General features: G+C 40.4%; 2 protein-coding genes and 1 long non-coding RNA gene across 6 annotated transcripts in view; 1 reads left to right on the top strand and 2 right to left on the bottom strand.

Annotated features, from left to right (window-relative positions):
- The window catches only part of LOC112467912, a 28,454-nt gene extending 14,590 nt beyond the window's left edge, over positions 1 to 13,864 (bottom strand). The window contains exons 1-4 of one of the 2 annotated variants that reach the window (XM_025036826.1): positions 11,656 to 13,864; positions 7,736 to 9,812; positions 7,130 to 7,391; positions 3,797 to 4,101 (exon numbers count right to left, since the gene is read on the bottom strand). In XM_025036826.1, coding sequence (XP_024892594.1) covers positions 3,797 to 4,101; positions 7,130 to 7,391; positions 7,736 to 8,168 — 1,000 coding nt within the window. In that variant the 5' untranslated portion in view covers positions 8,169 to 9,812; positions 11,656 to 13,864. The remainder of the gene's footprint in view (positions 1 to 3,796; positions 4,102 to 7,129; positions 7,392 to 7,735; positions 9,813 to 11,655) is intronic. The other variant, XM_025036825.1, reaches the window with a different exon arrangement.
- Positions 13,865 to 13,941: 77 nt separating this feature from the next.
- On the bottom strand, positions 13,942 to 21,590 carry LOC112467909 (urea transporter 2-like). Of its 3 annotated transcripts, XM_025036820.1 has the most exons (10): positions 21,382 to 21,586; positions 20,749 to 20,871; positions 18,985 to 19,104; positions 18,487 to 18,638; positions 17,648 to 17,795; positions 16,354 to 16,440; positions 15,709 to 15,856; positions 15,303 to 15,487; positions 15,066 to 15,227; positions 13,942 to 14,528 (listed from the first exon to the last, which is right to left on the bottom strand). In XM_025036820.1, exons 1-10 carry the CDS (start codon positions 21,493 to 21,495, stop codon positions 14,460 to 14,462), a joined length of 1,308 nt encoding a protein of 435 aa, XP_024892588.1. In that variant the 5' UTR covers positions 21,496 to 21,586; the 3' UTR covers positions 13,942 to 14,459. The 3 variants fall into 3 exon arrangements, with proteins under 3 accessions (XP_024892588.1, XP_024892589.1, XP_024892590.1); XM_025036821.1 differs by lacking the exon at positions 16,354 to 16,440 and having other exon boundaries at positions 21,382 to 21,589; XM_025036822.1 differs by lacking the exon at positions 13,942 to 14,528 and having other exon boundaries at positions 15,109 to 15,227; positions 15,331 to 15,487; positions 21,382 to 21,590.
- Positions 16,472 to 18,209, top strand: LOC112467910. The gene is made up of 3 exons (XR_003042341.1): positions 16,472 to 16,653; positions 16,789 to 17,036; positions 17,671 to 18,209. It is a non-coding gene; the product is annotated as an uncharacterized LOC112467910 (long non-coding RNA).
- Positions 21,591 to 22,108: the final 518 nt, after the last annotated feature.

Below are 22,108 nucleotides of genomic sequence, written 5' to 3'. Positions count from 1 at the left end.
TTTGCAAACAATTCCCCGCTTGAGCATGAGACAACATCCAATACATTTAACTGTTGAAACCCGGCGTTTTGTAAAAACTCAGAATTAATCGATATTGTATATACTTATATATATATGAATATAAATATATGTAAACGACATTTGAAGATAATTGAAATCCACAATAGATTTGATTTAAATGTAAACACACGACACACAAATATCGCTGGATATTTATACAGCCTGCAATTAATAATTTTCCCGTTTACGACACGATCTCACAAAGATTAACAATCCCATGACATTTTGCGGGGAAATTTATAAACTTTGCTTAATAATAATTCATAAGGGGTATTCAAATAAGTTAAAGTTTAACGGTTTGACAGGTTATGTCGGGTTAAAGTCGAGTAAAAAGTTAATTAATTAACTTTGGGCGCGCTACTCTTTAAGGTTATGCAAAATACATAAGTGACTCATTAACCTATCACATTAATCTTTGGGTTAAAAGTTTAAAAATTAACTTTTTACTCGACTTTAACCCGACATAACCTGTCAAACCGTTAAACTCTAACTTATTTGAATACCCCTATACTCTTATCCAAGAGAAACGTACTCATGGCAAGAAAATGTTGAAATCGCATAAACTGTCAAAGTATGAGTGAAAAGATAAAGAGATGTACAAAAATTAATTTTCACAATTTTCGTGTGATGCTTGAAAAATTAATTTCGCGCACGATTTAAAATCATTCTGCCGCGATTTCTTTCTGGGAGTTTATTAGCTACGATGCTAAATATTATTAAACGTTTGTGTCGGGAATCATCAAAGGAGAGATTAATAATCTTATCTCCTTGGATCAATAATACCGCAACGCTTCCGACCTGCCGCACACGATGACATCCGCTTCCGCAAATCTCTCGACGTAGAAACATCGTTTGAACCATGTAAGTTCCAGTATCGACTCTGACTTGTTGATTTCGCGCGCGATGGTGTATTTATACAACGTCATCCGCACTTTGACGCGTTCTATCGGAAACGGATATTGCTGATAGCTAGGAAAAGTTTTAAAAAATATAAATTTTAATACATTTCAGCAGAATTCAGATAAATAGTCTAAAGGAAATTCAAAAAAGTTTTACAATAAATAAAAATCATTATTATTACGGCATTAAGGCAACAAAGTGTTTAAATATATTATCTGAACATCTATCTCTCTCCAATCGCAGAGCGAGATTTTCCGGAAAATTTTTCATCTCGACGATAATTAATCTCTAAAATAATCCCACTTTTTTTATTTCGCATAATCGTTACTGGTGTCAGCGATTTAACGGCCGTTAAGCGATCTTTAGAATCTCGAAGCGTTAAAATCGCATTGCTCTTGCCGCCGGCGATTCCACGAAAGCGCGGGTTTTATTTTTGCCTTACTGCTCTCGAGCACGGATGTCCAGGAAATTGTTTCCTCTCGAGGAGAGACGAGAGTTAATTCCCGTAGACCCGTTCTAACAATTTCACATCGCAAGAGAGAAAAACCCGGACACCCGGAAGTGTAGAGACTGGTCTTAAAACTTTAATTCCATTTCTCGCGTGGTGTGCTCTCCCGATCCCGGACCACGACCACGACGGGAAGGTCACCCGACGCAACTATAATCGCGTTCGCTGCGGGATAACATCCTGTATCCTGCGGCACTCGGTCGTCACAACAGGATCAACGACACTCTGGATCAGCGAGACACGTCGCTGACGCGCGCGCGCGCTAAGACGACGACACACATTTGTCGAAAGCGACTGTCGGCGAGAGCCTTTCGACCGTGGAACGACGAGTGCGAGCCTCAAGGTGGCTCAGCTGCGGAAATCCGACGGCTGACTGGAGGATTCGCAGACGTGCGCGCCTTTAATTTAGAAACGCGGAGCGCCCTCGACCTCGCACGCTGCATACGGTTTATTTGTGCCGGTGGAAATTCGTGTATTGCACGTACGTATGTATTCTGCACGCTTTACAGCTTTATACATAGGCTTGAAGCAGCGTACTTTCGTGTCGGATGCGACATTCTGGAGTGTCATCATCAGTCGCCGTTGCACGTAAAGCTACCCAGCTAATTGGTAAAGACCTCCTTCCCTTCACGGAGAAAGCCTCGGTTTACAGAACCATTGACGGTTCGCTACCTCTAGCGTACGATGAAACGCGGTTTTGTGGTTTTCAGGAAGGTAAACGTCCACCACGAAACCGCTAACGACGTTGACCGAACCGTTGTCGCATCGGAATTAACCTGCCAATTACCATAACCAAATTATCACCGAACGCTAGCCTTGTGTCACTTCACACATTCTCAAGGACGTTAATTTCATCATAATTAGTCCTATAATACTGTGCACTTGTAAAATTATATTAGTGCTTCGATGAAAATTGGATAGATCAGACATAATTTAAAAAATTATGTAAATCACTTGAAGTAATTAGAAAGATGTTTCATGACAGAGATTTTTGTACATACAGTATTTTAACTCTTTTAATCCGCATGGCATGGTTCAAATTACAGAAATGTTCAAAAGAATAACCCGTAATTGTTCTATATATGTAATGTACAAATTGTAAACACTAATATAATAATAAAAACTTTTCTTCAGAGAGAGAGAGAGTTAATATCAATGTACAAGAAAGAAACTACAAAATTGCAAATGGTAGATGATAAGAGGATTAATCAAATTTTGATTCGCGAGAACTTGCTAATGCACTTAATCGAATCTGCTTGAGCGACAATATCGTTCCTCCAACAGGATTGTATAATAAAGATGCATTAAATCATTAATGCTTTGCAACTTCATCCGGAGGTTACCACCCTCGGGACTGCCTTGCATATTTTAACGCCGGTAATCCGACATGATTTTCTCCCACGTTCTCAAACGTATAAATCCGCGCTACTATTTAGCTACTATTTTCGGACGCATCACGTCAACCATTGGATGGCTTTCCGCTCGTGAAAAGTCCGTAGTGCGTAATAAATCGTACGCTTTATCGCGTTCTAATAAAATCGCCAGGGAATAAACGCGTTTATCGAGCATAGAATGCTTTCTAAGAGATCTTCTCGAATGTCTTTTCCATAAATTTAATAGAAGAAGAAGAAAAAGATCGTGCCAACGCAACTGGTTACAAAATATAAAACAAAGTAGATTATACAATAAAAATCTGTACTTTAGAGGTAAAGAATTGTATCTCCATCATTATGAATTCGGAGAAAACAAGATTTAAAGTTTTAAATAGCGAAATAGTGCCTTTTTTTATATATAAAACAAAAATAAAATAAAATAAAATAAAAATAGTAACTTGATTTATTGAGTTTTTCATAAAGTAATTTTTAATAAAGGAACTGACATGTTTAATACCACAACTGCCAATAACACGCTATACCTGACTAAAATTAAAGAACTATGAAAATTTTTAACACGACTTTTTCATTGTATTTTAGAAACTAATAATAATAGACATAAGACCCTTTATCACTATACAATTTAAGCTCTTGGTATATTGAAAAATATCAACTCCATTGTGACAAAAAGTGAAGATACGATTCTTTACCCTTAAGGTACAGAAATGTGTTATTAAGGGCCGGTTGTTCCAACCTGTTGGTAAGCTAACTAATAGTTAAATCATATCTTTGTCTAATGTAAAGGATAAACAAAGACATATATATGATTTAACTACTAGTTAGTTTACCAACAAGTTTAGAACAATCGGCCCTAAATGTAATAAATGCAATAAATGCGCAACGCTCGATTTTCATTTGACTGAGAACGAGAGATTTATCGTCGCAATCGACTCACCCATGTCGTCAATTATAGGCGCCATTCGCAGCGTAACACCGACCAGAAGCAACGACATGGCGAGCAGAAGACAAGCGGTCGCGACGATCGTCCATCGTGCACGAGGCGGGAGTTCCTCCGGATCGACGAGTTCCTCGTCCGGACCGACGGGATCGATTTTGCGTCGTTTACGTTTGCGCTTTCTTCGTGGTCGGTGATACCTTCCCTGAGACTCCACCTTCTCCGGTCCGCTTAGAGTCTCCTCCTCTTCCAGCTCGTCGGCTACGTTCAACGCCACGTAGTCGTCGTCGTCGTAATGAATTTTTCTGAAAGTAGATCAGAGAGGATCAGCAAGGATTCTTCTCCGTCAATCAAAGTTTATACTTGGAAACCTCGAGTGAGGTCGACGATTTGCTTTGAAACAACACGTGCAAAAACCGCAGGAATAATACACGGAGCTATTGTTCCCACAACGTGGACTATTGCCATTGTTCGTCGAATCGTTACTCTCGATCAATACCGTTTCGGAAATGAAACGTGCCAGCACTCCGGCTGCATCTGACGTTTAATTTAAATTGAAAAATAACATTTTTCTTGTGTATCTCACGCGGGCATACGAAAATAGACTTTTCCCCCTTTAATTAACTCGTCTAATAACAGAATATGTTAATATAAATATTAATATAAATTTACAAATTATATATAAAAAATTCTCAACAAACCTATTTCTGAAAAATAGATTGTTTAAATAGAAATCGACTGACTTCGTCTTTTCTCAGGCTGTCTGTATAATGAGATTTCATTTTCTGAATGAGACGTCTCGAGCTATAATAGAACGTCGTTAATTAAAATGTACATTCACTCGCACTTCGTTTAACAATCGGAATACATTTCTGATTCTGGCATCAATTGTAAAGGCTCGAAAAAAAGCGAACGACGAATGAGTATCGATCATCGTGGTACCTGCATTGTTCATGAATCTCGAGGAGTTGCTGTTTGCCGTACGCGGGTGGCGGCGACAGAAAGGCCATGCATTGTTGTGTACTGCATACTCTCAATCGAAACTTCGAATTAGGGCTATTTCCCCATTTTTCATCGAGAGAAAAAGTTGAACGGCACGAGAGGAATAAAAACTTGCAAAGATCAGTGCTTTTGCAATGCTGAGAAACTAAACGTAAATGCATGAAAATAAACTACATATAATGTAGCTATAATTTTCACGCAATATTTATATTTCAAAGCTACTTGAAGCTAAAACTAAAATTCGAAATTAATTAAAAAGTTTTAATTGTTACTATATATTATAAAAATGTAGACTGTGAATAAGTCTTTGATATTAAATATGGAAAATATTCAACACAAAATGATTAAAAATGTATTGATAAAAATAAAGATAGTGTGTGTGATAGAACTATGTATAGTTTTGCTGACGTATTAAAAGTAATATAGAGCAACAAACAAGGTTACTTGATGAATTTGCGATAAAACTGCTCAACTTGCTCTCTATTGCACATCGAAGCTTGATAACGTACTACGGAAAAGCGGGCCAGCAATTCGATATGCGTTCACAACAGCCAACGAGAGAAGCAGACCCCGATATCGAGCTGAACAAAGAACAATCGTTGGACTATCTACGTCACACACATACACATACACGCAAGGCCATCACGTGCTCTCTGAGTATAATTTTAGAAAATGCCGTTGGAATAGGACGGAAAAGTGGAAAAACGATAGCCGAGGTGTCGGGGCATTGTGGACGACTGGATGAAATTCGAAGTAGTGATAACAGCCGACGTGTGGTCAGACAATGGCGATTCGAGCATTATCGCCGCTTGCACACTTTTCGTCGCGTCTGTTAAGAGAAATTGTATTCTTCCGGAATACGTCAATACACGTTTTTCGTCATTCTACATTTACGCAACGATAAAGTTAATTCCTGGGCATTAAAAATATATTATATCCAAAGTTCATCTATTAATAACGTTTATCGGGAGAAATGCGAAAAGCTTATAAATAGAAGCCTCTCTACCTACGTCGACAGGATATTCAATTAAAAGGAGATATTCGATAAAGAAAGAGAGAAAAGTAAATTGATATACTAGATTTAATCGTATCGAGAGAAAACCGTATCAAGTAGTAAACGTCGGACGATGTTGAATCAGTCGTTCTGACAGCTATATTCTCGTGCAAAAAAAAGTTTTGATTCATATTGCCTTTACGATATATCGGACAGTTATTTGATAACTGTCAAGATATGTTATCCCACGATCTTGAACATATATCTAGGGCACTCTTGTCATCATATTACGTTTAACCAAACGGTATAGAATACAATTTAACAGTACAATTTAAAAATTTAAAAATATTTCATTTTTTTCAACGAATTATTGCAATTTATATAAATTTCTGAAACATTTGTATTTTTTAATATCTTTCTGCTTAATTAAATGTACTTTTATCTGCGATACAAAAATATACTTTTAGGATCATTAATAAAAATTATTTTTAAATGTAAACTGTTAATTTAAGTACTAAACTGTTAAAATTATGTGATAAACCATGAGATTTCAGTACTAAATTAATCAATATAAAACAGTTATAAGAGATCTCTTCCAGGTCTCATGTCGCGTAATCAAATGTTATCAAATCCGCCTATGATTTTAGTGTGATTTTGAAATTGCTTGGCCAAATTAAAAAAGAAAATACGCGGGACGCCTCTTCGTGATCGCTAATCGCCGCTGGCTATCTCCTCAGTTTCATTACACGCTCCAACGGCGCGCTCGTCCTTTGTCGCCCAGGTGGTTCAACGTTCAACCGCCAAACCATATTTGCCGAGAGCGGCATGTGACAGAGGCGCGCAACCACGCACCACGCTGACCCAGTTCCGAATAAGCTGGCTCACCGAAACCGTGTCTTTCTCTCTCTCCTCGTGGTCGGCCGATCGAATATGGAAGAAGGACGAGAGTCGCGGCAACACGCTCCTGGTGATCCCGTATAAACGAGAAGACGGCGAGCGAAGGCTCGCGAGTACGGAGAGAGTTTGTTACATAGCGGCGACGCAGCTTTACCGAAACGATAAATGCGGAAACTATGCCAAAGTACATGCGAAGATTTCCTGAGACGCTCCACGAATTTCCACGGGAGAGGATAAAGTCAGTTCTGGTGGAATTTAAAGTCGATTTATTCCTAGCGAAGGCGTTTTTGTCGCGACGTCCTAATTCTCAGCGTTGAGAAAATATCTCGACAGGGTGACTCGACTCCAGGAAAAATCTGATTTTTCCTACGAAATCCATCGAAAGTTTGTCCTACTGGCACTGTTATCATATCGCGTTCAATCATATTTTAAGTACTCACAATTGAGCTGCGCTTTGAGAAAAGTAGCAGGCACTTCGGTGCAGCCGCGGATATTCGCAGGAGTCGCCGAGGACTTCTTTAGCCCTTTCGAAATTTATTAGCGCCACGTCTTGATCGCCATCAATGCCGAGCAGCTCGAAGCGCGAATCGAGGCCGGCGTGAACGTCTTGGACGACGCCTTGGAGAATATTTGGGCTCCTCGAATGCCTGCGCTTCTTTCGAGGGCTTCGAGGACTTTCAGAGGCCCTTCTCCGGCCCCTTCCTGGCAAACAAAAGGAAAACAATTAGCGAATGTCGCTCAGCCTTGATCAATATTTAACCCTGTAAATGTTTTCGTTATCCTTATGCATCGCGACGAGAGAGAGAACTCTATGTGGTATTATTTTTATTTATCACAATATATTCATGTTCAACTAAACTAAACGTATATTTAATTTTTTATTCAGACTCGCTCACGCAGAGTAAAATCTCCTAATATCTTACTTTGTGTGCAAAGGGATTTAACTTAAAAAAATTCAAAACTTAAACTCAATTTTGTGTTTAGAGATTTAAAAAGTTTAAACCAATTATCGTCGATTATGTTATCGTTAACAACTACTCTCTTACCGTTAGACAACTTGTGCTGAGGATGATCCGTCACGTTGTTGAGGTAATCACTTCCGCAGGGCGCGGAATCGTGACGTCTGCGACGATGGCGATGGTGCTGCTGCTGATGATGATGATGCTGACCCTTCTTCTTGTTGTGCTGCTGCTGCTGTTGCGAATGATGATGGTGATGGTGGTGATGATGATGGTGATGGTTCAATGAGGAGGAGGCCGTCGAGGTCGAGGTCAATCTAGGTCGGCGTGGACTGGCGGGCGCGCTGCCGGAACGTCGGCTGAGCGTCGACGACGCCTTCATCGCCTCCACCTTCGTCTCCACCAGGGCGGCGAGAACGGCCTCGAGACGCGCCACTTCCATGCCGCCGCTGCCGCCGTCGTCCGTCGACACCGCCTTGTCGGCGACGTCGGAAGTCGACGGCGTCACCGTCACCGTCATCTCTTCGCCTGCTGCTGCCTTCGCTGCCACCGCTGTCACATCACCACCCCCCTCATCGACGGCGATCGTGGCGATCGCCGCCGCGCTACCGCGATCGGTTGTGGTGGCGCGGGAACGATCGGCCCGCTGCCGAAACGATCACAAACCCTCCTCCTTCCGTTTCGCCGCGACGGCACTCCTGTTGTCCGCTGATGATAGCTCCTGCAGGAAGCGCGACAACATCAAGCCTTTGTCACCGATCGCTTCGACACCGGAGATAGGGAGAGAGAGAAAGAAAACGCGAGGAAGCCCGCGACGTTGTTCTTTCTCGGCCGCGATTCCTTATCGGTTAAGTTAGGATCCCCCCTATCGCCGCCGCGATGCTATTCCGCCGACCGCGCACCGTTCATTAATCTTCCGCAGGATTTCCGGACGCTGTTAACGATCTTCTTCCCCGGTAACGATAACAGCTACAAGCCGCATAAAAGCTGGTAATCACCGTTGTTCCAATAAGTCCGCATTAGCAGCCAAGCGCTTCTTGCTTCTTTCCACCGACGGCCGCCGGGCGAGGGAAAGATCTTTCTTCGGGACTGCTATTCCCTTCTTCACCGAGTCGGAAACGAGCGGGAAGCAGAAAGAGAGACGCCCGTTTCTATTTCTCTCGCGTGCCAAATGATGCGCGCAATTTGTGTAAATATCCCGATACTTGCGCAAGCATCCTGCCGGCGGTATCTGACTCAATTTTGTTTGCTTGTTGCTCTACCGACGCGATTGGCAAGAAAGATGAAACATTGATCAATTTTACGTGCATTCCAATTTCTCGCGCTTCTCCGTCGCCGCGGATCGAAAATCACGGCGGTCGAGAGGATTCCCCGCAGATGTAATTGCACGCGTCCGATATTAGCTCGATCGCCTCGATCGTCGGGTCAGGAAGGAGTCTAGAAGTCTGGATTCTGGATTCGTTCGGTTGCCCGGAGCCAATCGATGTTCGGCGAACCGTTCTCGGCTGCAACGGTCAGCTTCGCGTGGCGATTCTCAGCCGGATTCGCGCTCCATTATCGGCGACGGCTATGCATTATCTGATGGCAAATATCAGATGATTCGCCGTGCTCGACGAGGCGGATGATTCCCCGCGGTTGCCGTAAATTTCTTCCAGCGGCTCCGCCGGCGCTCGCGTTTCCATCATACGCGAGTATATCTGCTTCCACAAGTGTCTGCTTTATGGGGGACGATCAGGGACGATTAATCGGACTCACTGTTCGCGGCAGATATACACGCGCGGATGTCGAGAACAGCCCGAAAACCCCGATGCCGCTTGCCGATGTTGCTTCACGTTTCTCAGTCTTTCAGATTGCGAGATCTCGGTGTCCGTTAACGAGATACACCGCTGGTCGTATCCTTCCAATGGATATACAGTTTTAACGCGGCGAAAGCTAATCTTCTTCAATCGTCCATCGATTTTCCACGATCAGCTGCGACGCCCCAGGCTGCTCTCAGCTCTCTTCAAAAAACTTGAAGTCCTTCGAACCCTTTAAATCACCCAGACACACGCACTTGAGTGTCGTTTGGCGACACAACCCTCGTAGATGTTATCGCGTGTTTCGCAAACGTAAAAAATCGTGTTTGTGGCGCGGTTTACCGAGATATCTGGCTAATCGGAACGATCTACGTTGAGACATTATTGTTAAGCAAAGCTTAAAGCAGCAAGAGCAACGGTGATGGATCGACTGGGACCCTCTCGAAAACAAAATCAGAATCGCGCCGGTGGTGGTAGTTTCTGCTCGAGCGATTTCCCACGACCCATTCCGACTACCCCCGCGTAGCTAATGACCCCGTTCCTCTCCGTACGACGCAATGCGAAGGACGGTCGAAACACGCAGGCCATATGTCCGGCTGGAATGCGGTGCGAGGGACCGCGAGGAGATCATCCCGAGTAAACTGGGATTGGGAGTTGTCCAATGCTAAAATCTCGCAACGACGAGATTCTAGGCGATAATCGTTTGTTATTAAATCGGGATTGCCTGGATTTCGATCCGTAAATTTTGAAACTTCTTTGGAGTCCGAGATGAAATATTAAAAATTACAAATAATTAGCTACATCGTGTTACTGAGTGATTAAACTATTATACTTGATTAATTTTTAGATTCTTAAATACCTTGAATAGCTTCGAACAATACGCGAGTACTAAACATTCTCTGGTGGATATATATTGTTGAAAGCGTTTTAGGAATGTTTTCAACAGATAAATAACTAAAAGCCATTTTATCGGCCCACTTCGACAGATTATCTTAACAATGCGATTGAATTTACTATACGTTATATTGCACACAAAATATTGATAGCGTTTTAACAACGAATATAAAATATTGTTTAAAATCTAACAGAGAAGTCCTTAAATATAATTTTACGAATTTAAAATATCACATCATCTACATATACTCTCTACTTTTAATAATAAAATTGGAAAGAGATTCTTTACTTCTTTAGAGAGCCCCCTTTCTAATTTAAATGCGGTGAGAGAGGGTGAAATTTCTCTTTTCATAAAAAGCGGTAAACGATGGAGCGAGCGAAGTGGCTCGTTGGCAAGCATCATCGCTCTAGCGTCAAAGCATCTGAAGGACTCGGTCGGCTAGCGCAACCGATACACATCAATACGCTTTGGCAGCCGATTGACCATAAAGCTACCCGATACTATGTGGATATGCCGAGAATGCTTGGGCTATGTGGGGACTTTCTCGCGCTTTGAATTATCCGACGATCCCGCGATTACGTCCGTATCGCGAGCCGGATATCCACGAATACGTGAAAATGCGAGAGCTGGAGCTTCAGACTATCCCTTGATGGCTATCTCCGAACATCGTCCTAATTTATTCGTTAGGACCACCATGACGTAGTATCCAATCCGCTCATGTCGTCCTCAATTTTTCCAAGCAATCCTTCTTCCACAGACTCCAAACACCTCACCGTTCTCGTGTCCCTCCAGGGAATAAAGGAGGAGATATATAGCTATCCCGAGGATACACATGATATCTCGTAAGTGGGAAGAGGCGCCGAAACAAAGTGTACACGAGGGGGCTAGCCGAATGTAGACAAAAAGAGCGACGGAATGACGATATAGAGCCTCGGAAAAATGAGACGTCGCAAACACGCGTTTCTTTTTCTTGCGAAAGAACTTTTAAAAATATGTCCGAAGAAAGTATCGGATTACTGTTAAAGCGAAGAGATAGAAATGAGAGATCTCGGACCACGCAATGAGAGCGTTACGGGTATGAGTTTGATCATCAAAATCGTTTTTTTTTTTTTAAGAAACAGTAGACTGTTGAAAATAAGAGAGATATCTGCAACGAATAGAGAAAAGTGAGCAAACAAGAGACAAAGAGACAGGAACTGAAGCAGAGTGTAATAGATCTGTCAACCGAACGTGAGTGCTTGTTGTCACACACAAATACGGACACTACTACTTGCCGCGGCCTAAGACAATACTTGCTCATGTTATAAATTACTCACTATTCGCGATTTTTCCGTACACATTTACTGGCGACGCTACATTACTCCTATCTCGCGGATGCTGACCAGAGGTCCACAGCCTAGCTCTCTCTTTCTCTCTCTTCTCTCGTACGCCTAGTGCGAGAGGTCGTGACGTTTCTAGGCACCCTGTGCACCCTCGCGCGGCACAGGGCGCGAGGGCTGATCGAGCTATTAGCGTGCCACGCGGGGTGGGCTACGTCATGCTGCTGGCTGCACCACGTTGGTGGCTGCCACTGCGATCGGCAGCACCCTCAGCGAGCACGCACGCACACACACACATACATGCAGACACACGGTGACGCGCACCCCCGACGGAGGGATGTCGCGTGCGCGGGTGCTAGCGATCGCCCGAGTACTGGGGTAGCGTCGCGGAACGGACAGGGTTGGCGGCAGGCAGGTAGCCGATCTGGCAGGGATGCGTTCAGCCCTACCCCTTCCTGACGCCACTACCACCACCAGCACCGGCCATCCGACGTCGGCGCCGTCGTCACCGTCGACGAACGACTCTTCTCTCCCTTCTCCCAGCTGGAGAGCTGGACTCTAAGGGTGCCAACGAACCGAGATGTTTATCCTTTAAAGTCCTTACTACCATACCTCGCACGCGCTTTTTCTTCTGCACGCGAACACGCGCCAGTTTCAGCGAACTTTGAAATGTAGGTTTGTGTGCTAATTAATCTGACGGGGTATATCGTACGCTCCATAAATTGCGCAGTCTTCTTTTCTCGCCGGATTAGAAATATTCAAAGCCGAACTAAAATGGATGGCAGCTCTTAAAATATCCAAGAATCAATAGCTTTTACGGTATAAAAAGTTCTCGAGTACTGTGAGACTTTTCAAGTATTACATTTCAATAATGCAAAGAGAATCATGTGTACAATTAATAATATTAATTTAATTTCAAATAAATTTTCTAGTGTAGTTAAACTTTAACTCGCAATTTAATTATCAATATGTAACGTACTCACTGTCCTGCTATTAGTGAGTGAGTTGATGTTTCAAATTGAAATGATTGGTCTTTAATTACTCCCGAAATAGTAAACTGTGTGTCGGAAAACCGCAAATTACCAGCATTAATTTTAACGTACTATCGCATATAATTATCTATGTGAAATTGTCCGTTACACAGGTTTCGCAGAGGAAAAGCCGACTTTGCGGAGGCATCTGGGCCCTGTGTTAAACCAGGCTTATCGAAGTATAAATCATTTTATTACTTACTGCAACAGCACAGTTTACGGGTTACGCTATAAAGATAGATTGTGATACTTGCTGTACCAGACGAAGATAAAATTCTACATTTTAACAACGTCGTAACATGCTATAACGCACTCTTAATATTAATAACCAAGATTAGATAAACCTCAAATTGCAAATTAAAAGTAAAAAATGACGCCAGAGTAACAATCGCGTTAGAAGTAACGATCGTGCGAGGAATCAGAAATCTCGCTCTACTTTTCTTCATTTACTCTCCTTTCTTGAAGAACGAGAACGAACTGTGACAGTCGTTCCGACACGAGCAGTAAGGCGCTCTGTTCGCTAGTTTGATTAGGTCGGCCGGCGTCGAAGAAGGCCCTCGGGGTGGCCTCGTCTTTGTTAAAACGTCCTCGGGACGAATTTCTTTTGCAGATTACTCGTCGCCATCCATTCGGTTTAAAAGAGTTCCAATCGGGCTCTATTTTCTTCATGTGCGGAATTTCGTTTGCCTTATATTTCGCGGCGGTTTGCCTTCGCGTGCGAATGTGTGAGAATCGAGAATCTAGAAGCGAAATCCAGTAGCAGTAAGCAGTTGAGCTCCATATATGGCTCCCCTGGTACAATTTCACTTTCTCTGAAAATCTAGCGATCGAATTTATGACCCGTGACAGCCAAAGCGTTGAAATAAATTTCATCGATCGACCTGTAGCTTCTCGTAGCTCAATAAAAAGGCACCCCGCCGAAAAAATCCCCCTTCCACCAGAAGAAGCCTCCATATCTCATTTTCCCGCCCTTGTCGTGAATCGCCCACGCGAGATAAAACGATTAGCACGTACGCCATTATCTGGAAACGCGGCGAAGAATCTTGGTGGAATCAGAAACGTTTCTGGGACGTTAGCGCGAGAACTGCATACGAATAGGAGAGCGTACGTGCACGGCTTGAAAAATTAGATTTTTTTCCTTTAAAATAGAATTCTAGCAAATTAATATTATTGCACGTTTTTTATAACTTTTGAATTTTTTTACTGTAAGCGCAATGTATAACTTAAATATTTCTATGTATTCGTCTGTTGTCGTAAATTTTTTATCTCGTGCTTTTCGAAAGTTTTAACATATATTATCTTTGTTACTGGTCTATAAAGAATATTGTACAGGCTACAATAGATTAGTTATATCTAACTATCATTCTTCTATCTATATAATACAAAACTGTTAGCCGATCCTATTAACATTCACCGATACTTGAAAGATGTGTATGTTCACAAGTTCCGTAAGAATAATTTTATCTATTCCGCGTGAGCGAATCAGTAAAAAGGATACCCTTTTCCATTTGAGAAGATACAAATGATAAATTCGGTTGTTGAATTGACGTTACTTAAATTGAATGTCATTGTCAGAAATATTCGGCGAGTTCAATCAAGCTAAATGATCAATTTTTAGTCAAGCATAAATACCTACATTTGAATAAATATTTAAAAATGATAGGAGATTATTTTAAGAGGAGATTAAGACGCGATATGAAAAACGTGCAAAATTGTCGCCTACGTAATACTAAATTGTAATTATATATCACCCGAGAGAGGGACAAGCCATTAATTATCCGATGGGATTGGCCTCCTTTCATTCCGGGTGACGAGCTCAAGTTCTTCCGCAGGATCTTCCTACAATAATGCACAAATTTAAACAACACGTTCTAAATTCACATCTTAAATGTACATCCAATCTAATGTGTCATCACTTGTAATAAAAAAAGTAGTAATTATATTGCTTAGTATTTAATTTTAAAAATAAAATTTTAAATTTTATTTTTTTTTTAGCTTTTCAAGTAGATCATTAATTATGATTACGATTCGAGCGTCGATAATTTTATTTCTTTTTTTTAGTTTAAAAAAACGTTTGCCCGGTAAACAATTTGACCTACGCACAAAATGAGAGTAGGGCAGAAATCAATTTCCATCCTCCTTGTAGGGAATGTAGGGCGTGGTTTTGATGGGTCCTGAGACCATATTATCGCGAGAAAAGTTTCAGTCACAAATCAGGTTTGGGATGGAATTCGATATAAGTCGCGATGATAAAGTACGCCGTTTATCCCGAACCTCTATCATCGCGAATATAAAATTTTATGTCTAGGGTCTAGAGTCTAGACGAAGGAGAAGAGGCCTACGAAGAGAGCATATGAAATATCGGAAGAGACGTACCTCTCGAAATGCCGTACGACGGGCGAGATAACGATAACGCTCTTTCTCGGGGAAGGTGATCGATACGGGCCATGGAAATGTTGGATCCTCCTTGCCGTCACTTAATTTTAGAAACAACGAAGTCGCTATCACGAACGGTAGCGTCAGCACCGGCAACTGCGTCTGAAATATTAATAAAATGTTAAGAGTCTGCGAGACATTGCGAATTAATCGAGCAGAAAGAGAGGCTTCAGTCACTTTTACAAATATCGATTCTATGGCGTACTGCAGGAGTGGAGTGTAAATAATCGCCAAGATAGCGGAGAAGGCCGTTTGACCATTCAGCACTAACAGATTCCCTCCCAAAGCAGCCCCGGTCAACAGACTGTTGTATCCCCACATCCCGCTGTAAGCTTTGTGCCTGTCCGCTCCGAGCTCCAAACCTAACGGAAAATTTATGACGATGATAATTTATATTCTTCAAGTTTTCATCTTAAAATTAATGCTCTTTATCCCTCGTGAGAAAGTTCACGCCGCGTTAATTACTTTATATACCCTATTAAATATACATTTTAATTGTAGATCAATAATTTCCTCATCTCTTCTTTTCATATCTTTTCCGATCTCTTTGTATGTAAATTTTGTATAAAAATTATTTAAATACCTGCGAATGTTCCGCAGAGAGCGCCGAAATACGAAAACACGGTCGCTAGAGGCGAGTATATTAACATTGCCAGATACATGATAGACCCAAGGACCACATTATCAACTCCGTACAGTTGTGACGCAGAGACAACGCTGCCTCGTACAACCTGAAACACGATTTAACTTTGAGGACAAGCAAATAGATTGATATCTCCATTTATATACCTTTTCCAGCGTTTCCCTCGAGCAACCGAGGTACGGATATATTTATTTCCATTTTACTTTTATACGCCCCACAAATACACAGTTATTCTAAACAGCTACGAAAGAAATTCTGTTTCAACAAACGTCTCTTGATATTGTTACAATATTCAATAAGTCTAAATTTAAAAGTACCTCCTATTTAGCAACACTGTACCAATATATGAAAAACTCAATGTAGCGAAATGCAAACAATGAAAGTTGAAAGTTTGTTGAAATGCCTTGGGTAATAAGATTTGACTGTATATAAGTATATTTGCAATTGGAAAAGTAATCATAGGTTTCGAATATGAAACTGCGCAACTAATGAAGCTTTGTGGTACTTCTTGAGACCCTCGAGATGCTAATATATGCGAAGTCAAGTACGTAAAGTTTGAAAAAGTAGAACATGAGTAAACTCTACCATTCCCCAGTCGAGGTAAACGCCGGTCGCATTCTGCTCGTAGAAACCGGCGCCGTCCGTTGTCATCGTCTCACTTGTTGCATTGTGCTGAAAACAATGAGAGAGTCTTGCACAATAACCCGCGTGCATGACGGAGAAATACACGCTGCAGTCACTCGACGAGTGTAGAGAAGGTTCAAACTATTTTATGATGAAATATGCTTCATGGAGGAGTAATTTATGTTCCATTACGCGCGTCGAGTTCGGCCGTAAATTTTTGTAACGCGAGGAAGAAACTTTTTCGCAGCTGTAAGAAAGAAGGTATACACACTTTTTTTCGCGCAGTTGCGATTTTTTGCAAATTTTCTTGTTTATGATTAGATATTACTCCGCGTGCGGGAATCGCGAAGTTCAACTATACGAGAATACAAAAGTTAATGTTTCATGTGTTATCAGTTATCACGAGGATCCAGGCTGGCAGAAATAATGGCACGCTCTCGCACAACGTACATAGAAGTTAATATATTTACGTATACGCGAAAGGGAGCCACCCAACTGAGCAATATTTTCATATATTCCACTGTTGCAGTGCTATTTGCCAACGGGAAACAATCTGCGAAAAAGAGAAATGCAGAGAGAAACTTGCCCAATATTTAACTGAAACAAACCGGCGACTAGTTAGGTCGAAATAAATCCGAGCCGAGGTAAGTATATCGCTGACGGAGTTGTTCGTGCTGGAGTTTGATCAATACGGAGAAAAGCCATGCTCCTACCCACGGAGGATAGCATTCTCCCTCGTGAAGGCACGTCAAATATGTATGGTCTGAATACTGAGAGCGCTTTTCCAAGCGAATTTTATTCCGCGTCGAAGCCCCCGCCCTATTCTCATCAAATTTACTCTCGTTCGGGACCAACACCTTAAAATTGTGATTCTACCTCGAGCGCTCATTTCCTGTTGTTTAAAATGAGAGCAGTTATCAAGTAAAATGCCTTTGACGTATTTCATTAATCTCATCTCCCTCTGTTTTCTTCTCATTAAATTATATACCTACTTATATAAAGAAGATTATTATTAAATGAGTTTTTTATTAGCTCCGACTTTTTTTTATCAAAAGACACATTACATCAGTGTCTTTACTGACAAATGGCAAAATTGTAACATTTCAGGAGATTTATTTATTCATTTTATCTAATTTATTAAATATATCTCTTAATATCAATTATTTTTTATTAAAATGCGTGTTATTTCTACGCAATAATGTATGCTTGTGTAATCATTAAAACTATCATGTATACATATATAAAATTAATTTACCATTTCAAACATTGGTTCCACAGATTTGGCTACCATATCCGCCCCATTCTGCGTTGAGAGAGCGAAAATCAATGTGAATTCCACCAAGTTAAATGGCCACGTTGTGCATGAGAATTTATCGCTTCTCAGGGACCGTGAGAGATAAACGCTGGAAAACATTAACCAGGAGCTGTTGAAATTTGTGAACGTTGCACCACCCAGTCACAACGTGGTGGATGACGAGTGAACTCCGGCTAACTCTAGTAATCCGGTTAATCCGGTTTGCCGCATAATCTACCGTCGCAAATTATTCCAGATATCTTGCTCGAATCTCAAGCCGGGACTGTCATGATGCGTTTCGCGTTAGTTTCTATCTATACTATATACGTTCAGCTTCGAGTTGTCTAAACTCGTAACATTATCCGTAATGCTGAATGCGTAAAGTTCTAGCTTTAAGGCATTATTACGCCACTGTGCATTAAATGCATAAACCGTTATTCTCTCTGACAATATAACATAATTATCAACATCAATTTATATTAATTTATATAAATAATTAATTATATATTTCGACTTAATTAAATGTCAGTATATCTCCATCAAGATGTTATTTACAAATAAATAATTTGTTTACATATAGGATTATTTCAAACGCATACCTATATTGGCGTTATGTGTCTATATGAACATTGGACAACATTTCCGAAAGCGTATTTATCGTTTATTATTTCCGCGTTTCTATGCACTTCGGGCGCATTTTATTGTATAATTTACGACAGTTGAAAAGTAATTACGGTTTATTACCCGCGTCATGGAATATTTTCCAGATACTCCGTGGAACGTGAAATAACTGAATGTACCTGAGTATCGTCGCCAGGAGCACGAGTAGGAAGCTGAAGGAGTCGAAGCCTCCGTAAATTTGCGGTATCAGACTGTACGATACGGCCCCGACCAGTAGAGGATTGTAGACGCTTAATCCGTTTTCTACAATAGCATCGGGTTCTCGTATGAGCTGCAAAAGAACGGAGGGTTCTTAAGCGCGGTTCTTGAATCGCATAGCGAAGTTCCGCGGCGGAGGATTCCGCGCTAGAATCCCTCCTCGGGTCGCTGCCAGGCGAAAAGCGGTGCCGCATTGCAGTGATTTTTCCCCGTATGCACGCAAACGGTCCATTAAGTCCAAAAGAGATGAACACGAGATAGCGAGAGCGTTCGTCGTCATGATGCATCGTCGCGTATGAATAGTAACGGTAGAAACTAGGGTCAGTCTCTCGAGCGCAATGCGGCAAAAAAGTGTATTGCATCTTTTTGGCGAAGAACAGACCGCTGGACACCGCGGCTAATAAATTAATAAAACATACCACGGACAGTAAGAGGCCAAGGCCAGCGGTAGCCGCAGACAACATCAATGTACCTGGCGTTACCACAGCCAAGGTAACTATTATCAGCAGCCCGCTGAGAGGATTATTCGCAAAAACGGTCTGCAACATTAATTAAAGCCAATCGACGTTAATTAAAGATTATGTACGGCAATTCCGATGTGGCATTGCAGTGTGACGAATTGAAAAAGTAACCCGACCTTACTGCTGTAACAAATGCATGGAGATTCTCTTCGTCGCGGAAAATCACCTTCGACGCAACTTTCATAAAATGGCATATAATATTCTTTAACACTAGAACTACCAAGGAGGTCAAAATGACTTGGCATATTTTATAATTATTACTCATTTTTAAAACGTCTTAGGTTCTAAACTTTCCTCTGACTTTTATTAAAATATAAATATAGATTAATTTTATAAATTCGTTCCCTCTTTTCTCTTTTTTCCTTCTAAGATTTTTATGTGGTATACTTGTTATAGATATACCGGGATGGGTCATTTTAAAACTCTCGCAAAATGTAGATAAAATTTTGATTACATTCGTATCTCGTATCTCAGATACGTTTCTTATAAACTTTTAGGATTCTTTCAGCATTGGAAATAAAACGGTGTTTACATTGTCGAGGAATCATGGCCGAAATCAGGCGTGAACGTGAGGCGTGATCACGGCTAAAATGTGCATACAATCGTGAACATACGTGCGTGAGCCGACGCCACGGCCCATTCCTACAGCCGTATATAAGAATCAAATCTCGGCTCACGCGCATACGTTCACAATCATTGTGTGTACATTAGCCGTGATCACGCCTCACGCTTACGGCTGATTTCGGCAGTGGTTCCATGACAATCTAAATACCACTTAAACCCGTCCCGGTATAACACACAGATATAATACTCAGGTATAATACACAAGTATAATGCACAGAAATCTTATAAAATACGTCATAGTATGCAAGGCGTGGCAAACTCTTGCGTCTGAAATGTATCACATAATTGCTATCATATTAAAAAAAAATACGTCATAGCCTGTAAGGTGTGGCAAACTATTCATACATATACATTAGAAATGTGTTGCTGTTGCCATTAATTTACAGGAAACGAAAAAATATGGATTATGAAGGGATCAATGCCAAAGACAATGTTCACACTATATATTGCATATTACTCCATATGCGACCTGTCTTAGAAAGATATATATATAAAGAGAGAGAGAGAGAGAAAAAGAAAGATATATGTAAGTGCGGAACAAGTGCTGATGTCGAATTCTGTTGCATCACAAAGTTATAACTTGCTTTCGAAAAATGACTGATTTCTGAGTTGCTCAAGAGTAAAATATTAAAATCTATATTCGGTACAAGGGATTTGAAACGCACGAATCATAACTTAGAATTCCACCGTACTAAAATATAAATCTTATTTAGTTGTAACGTCTTTTTCACTTATAATTTTTGAGATTGCTTTTGATTTTTACGGTAAAAATATAGATACAGATTAATCTCCAGTATTAATAATAATAAAGTAAATTTTTGTAAAAATAATATAATACCCTTCTTCTTTCATTAATGAAAATTACGAAGAAATTTTTTAATATTCTAATTTTCTTGTTTCTGCGTTTATCTCAACGCAAAAACTAACGGAACTATAACGGAACTATAACAATATACATTTTCAAAGATAGCTACAAATTATGAAAATCATGATATCATATTGAATATTATATGTGATACATTGAATTTTACCACTCACCTGTCCAAATCCACGCAGAAAAGCGTCAAATAATTGCACTGCGTGCCAAACTCGCCGCCTTTTGTGCGCGAAAAATTCCTTCAAAATCGCAAAGTCGCCAACGAAAGGTACCCATACTTTTTTCTGTCGGATTTATTTTATTTGTTAAATATACTTTCTATAAAAACTTTTTGCATATTTTTCAACAAATGTAAAATAGTATTCCTTTTCAAGGAATCTTTAATAAAAAAAACGATGTGTCGCGAGACGTTCGTCTTTTCTATTACAAAATTCCATTTTGAAACTATCAAGATGCTAATATAAAAAAAACCGCGATTTGTTAAAAATGACACACAATACAATTTAAATACAAACAAGTTTTCAAATAAGAGAAGCTATTAGTTTATATTAAAAACAGATATAAATAAATCGTGAATAACTAAATATAAAATTACGTTCCGCGTTGAAGACAATTAATGAAATTTTTCGGGTACTTCCAGCAATGACTGAAGTCGTATCACTGTATCACTGAGCGTAAATAGAAAAGTTATCAAAACAGATCTTCGATAATCTAGCTGTTACAAAACTGCGCGTCATCAATAATTTTGCACTTTACAACTATAACAACATATTGTCAAATTTCAAATAACTCACTTGTTGCAATTCTGCTATCGGTACCTCTTTCGCAGACATCGCGTATCGACAAATAATATTAAAATCGTACGACAAAGTGACGTTCTTAATTACTGCACAGAGCACCCCCACCATACACAGTTAACACATTTGTAGCGTGCTTTGCGTATATTTAAACAGCAATAAAAGCACGTGTTATATCCTCATACGTGCTGTAGTCTCACGTGCTACATCGCATTAAAACAACGAACACTAATATAGAAGTAACAGTCTGCCGATCATATAGCCGCGTGAATTTATAAATAATTAAACTTTAATAGAAACCATTAATTATATGAATCATGTGACAAGATCTTAAAGATTATAATTCAAAAATTTTCATTAACTGATTATATGAATGTCTTTGTAATAAGATGTAATTTTTGAAATGTAAAGATTTATTAGCCTTATGTTTAAAATAGATTAAGTTCATATAAACATCTCTTTTAATATCGTATAGATGCAGTTAAAACGACGATCCGAACCTACTAAAGCTATTGAAGCTACTGTTGATTTCAACATTCGATCTAGAACAGATGGTTTCGCTTTCTAACAGGCACATTAAACTGCGTGTTAACTAGCGCACCATAAGTCATGGTACGTTAATTATCATTACTTACACCATGTTAATTGATGTACTCTTGGAATAGGTACAAGCCGAGTTTATGCATTCTATGATTCATAAATAGTACGTCATGTTTAAACAAAT

This window comes from Temnothorax curvispinosus, unplaced genomic scaffold, assembly GCF_003070985.1.
Source record: "Temnothorax curvispinosus isolate PA1 unplaced genomic scaffold, ASM307098v1 QBEX01017878.1, whole genome shotgun sequence".
Classification (NCBI taxonomy): domain Eukaryota; kingdom Metazoa; phylum Arthropoda; class Insecta; order Hymenoptera; family Formicidae; genus Temnothorax; species Temnothorax curvispinosus.
This window is presented reverse-complemented; position numbering and strand designations above follow the sequence as displayed.

Bases quoted from the DNA above. Each gene is read 5' to 3' on its own strand.
- LOC112467909 (XM_025036820.1), bottom strand. From the start codon at position 21,495: ATGGTGGGGGTGCTCTGTGCAGTAATTAAGAACGTCACTTTGTCGTAC. The intron at 20,872-21,381 runs GTGAGTTATTTG...TAAATCCGACAG, and splicing joins CGATAGCAGAATTGCAACAA to AAAAAAGTATGGGTACCTTT. The intron at 15,228-15,302 runs GTGACTGAAGCC...TTAATATTTCAG, and splicing joins TAGAATCGATATTTGTAAAA to ACGCAGTTGCCGGTGCTGAC.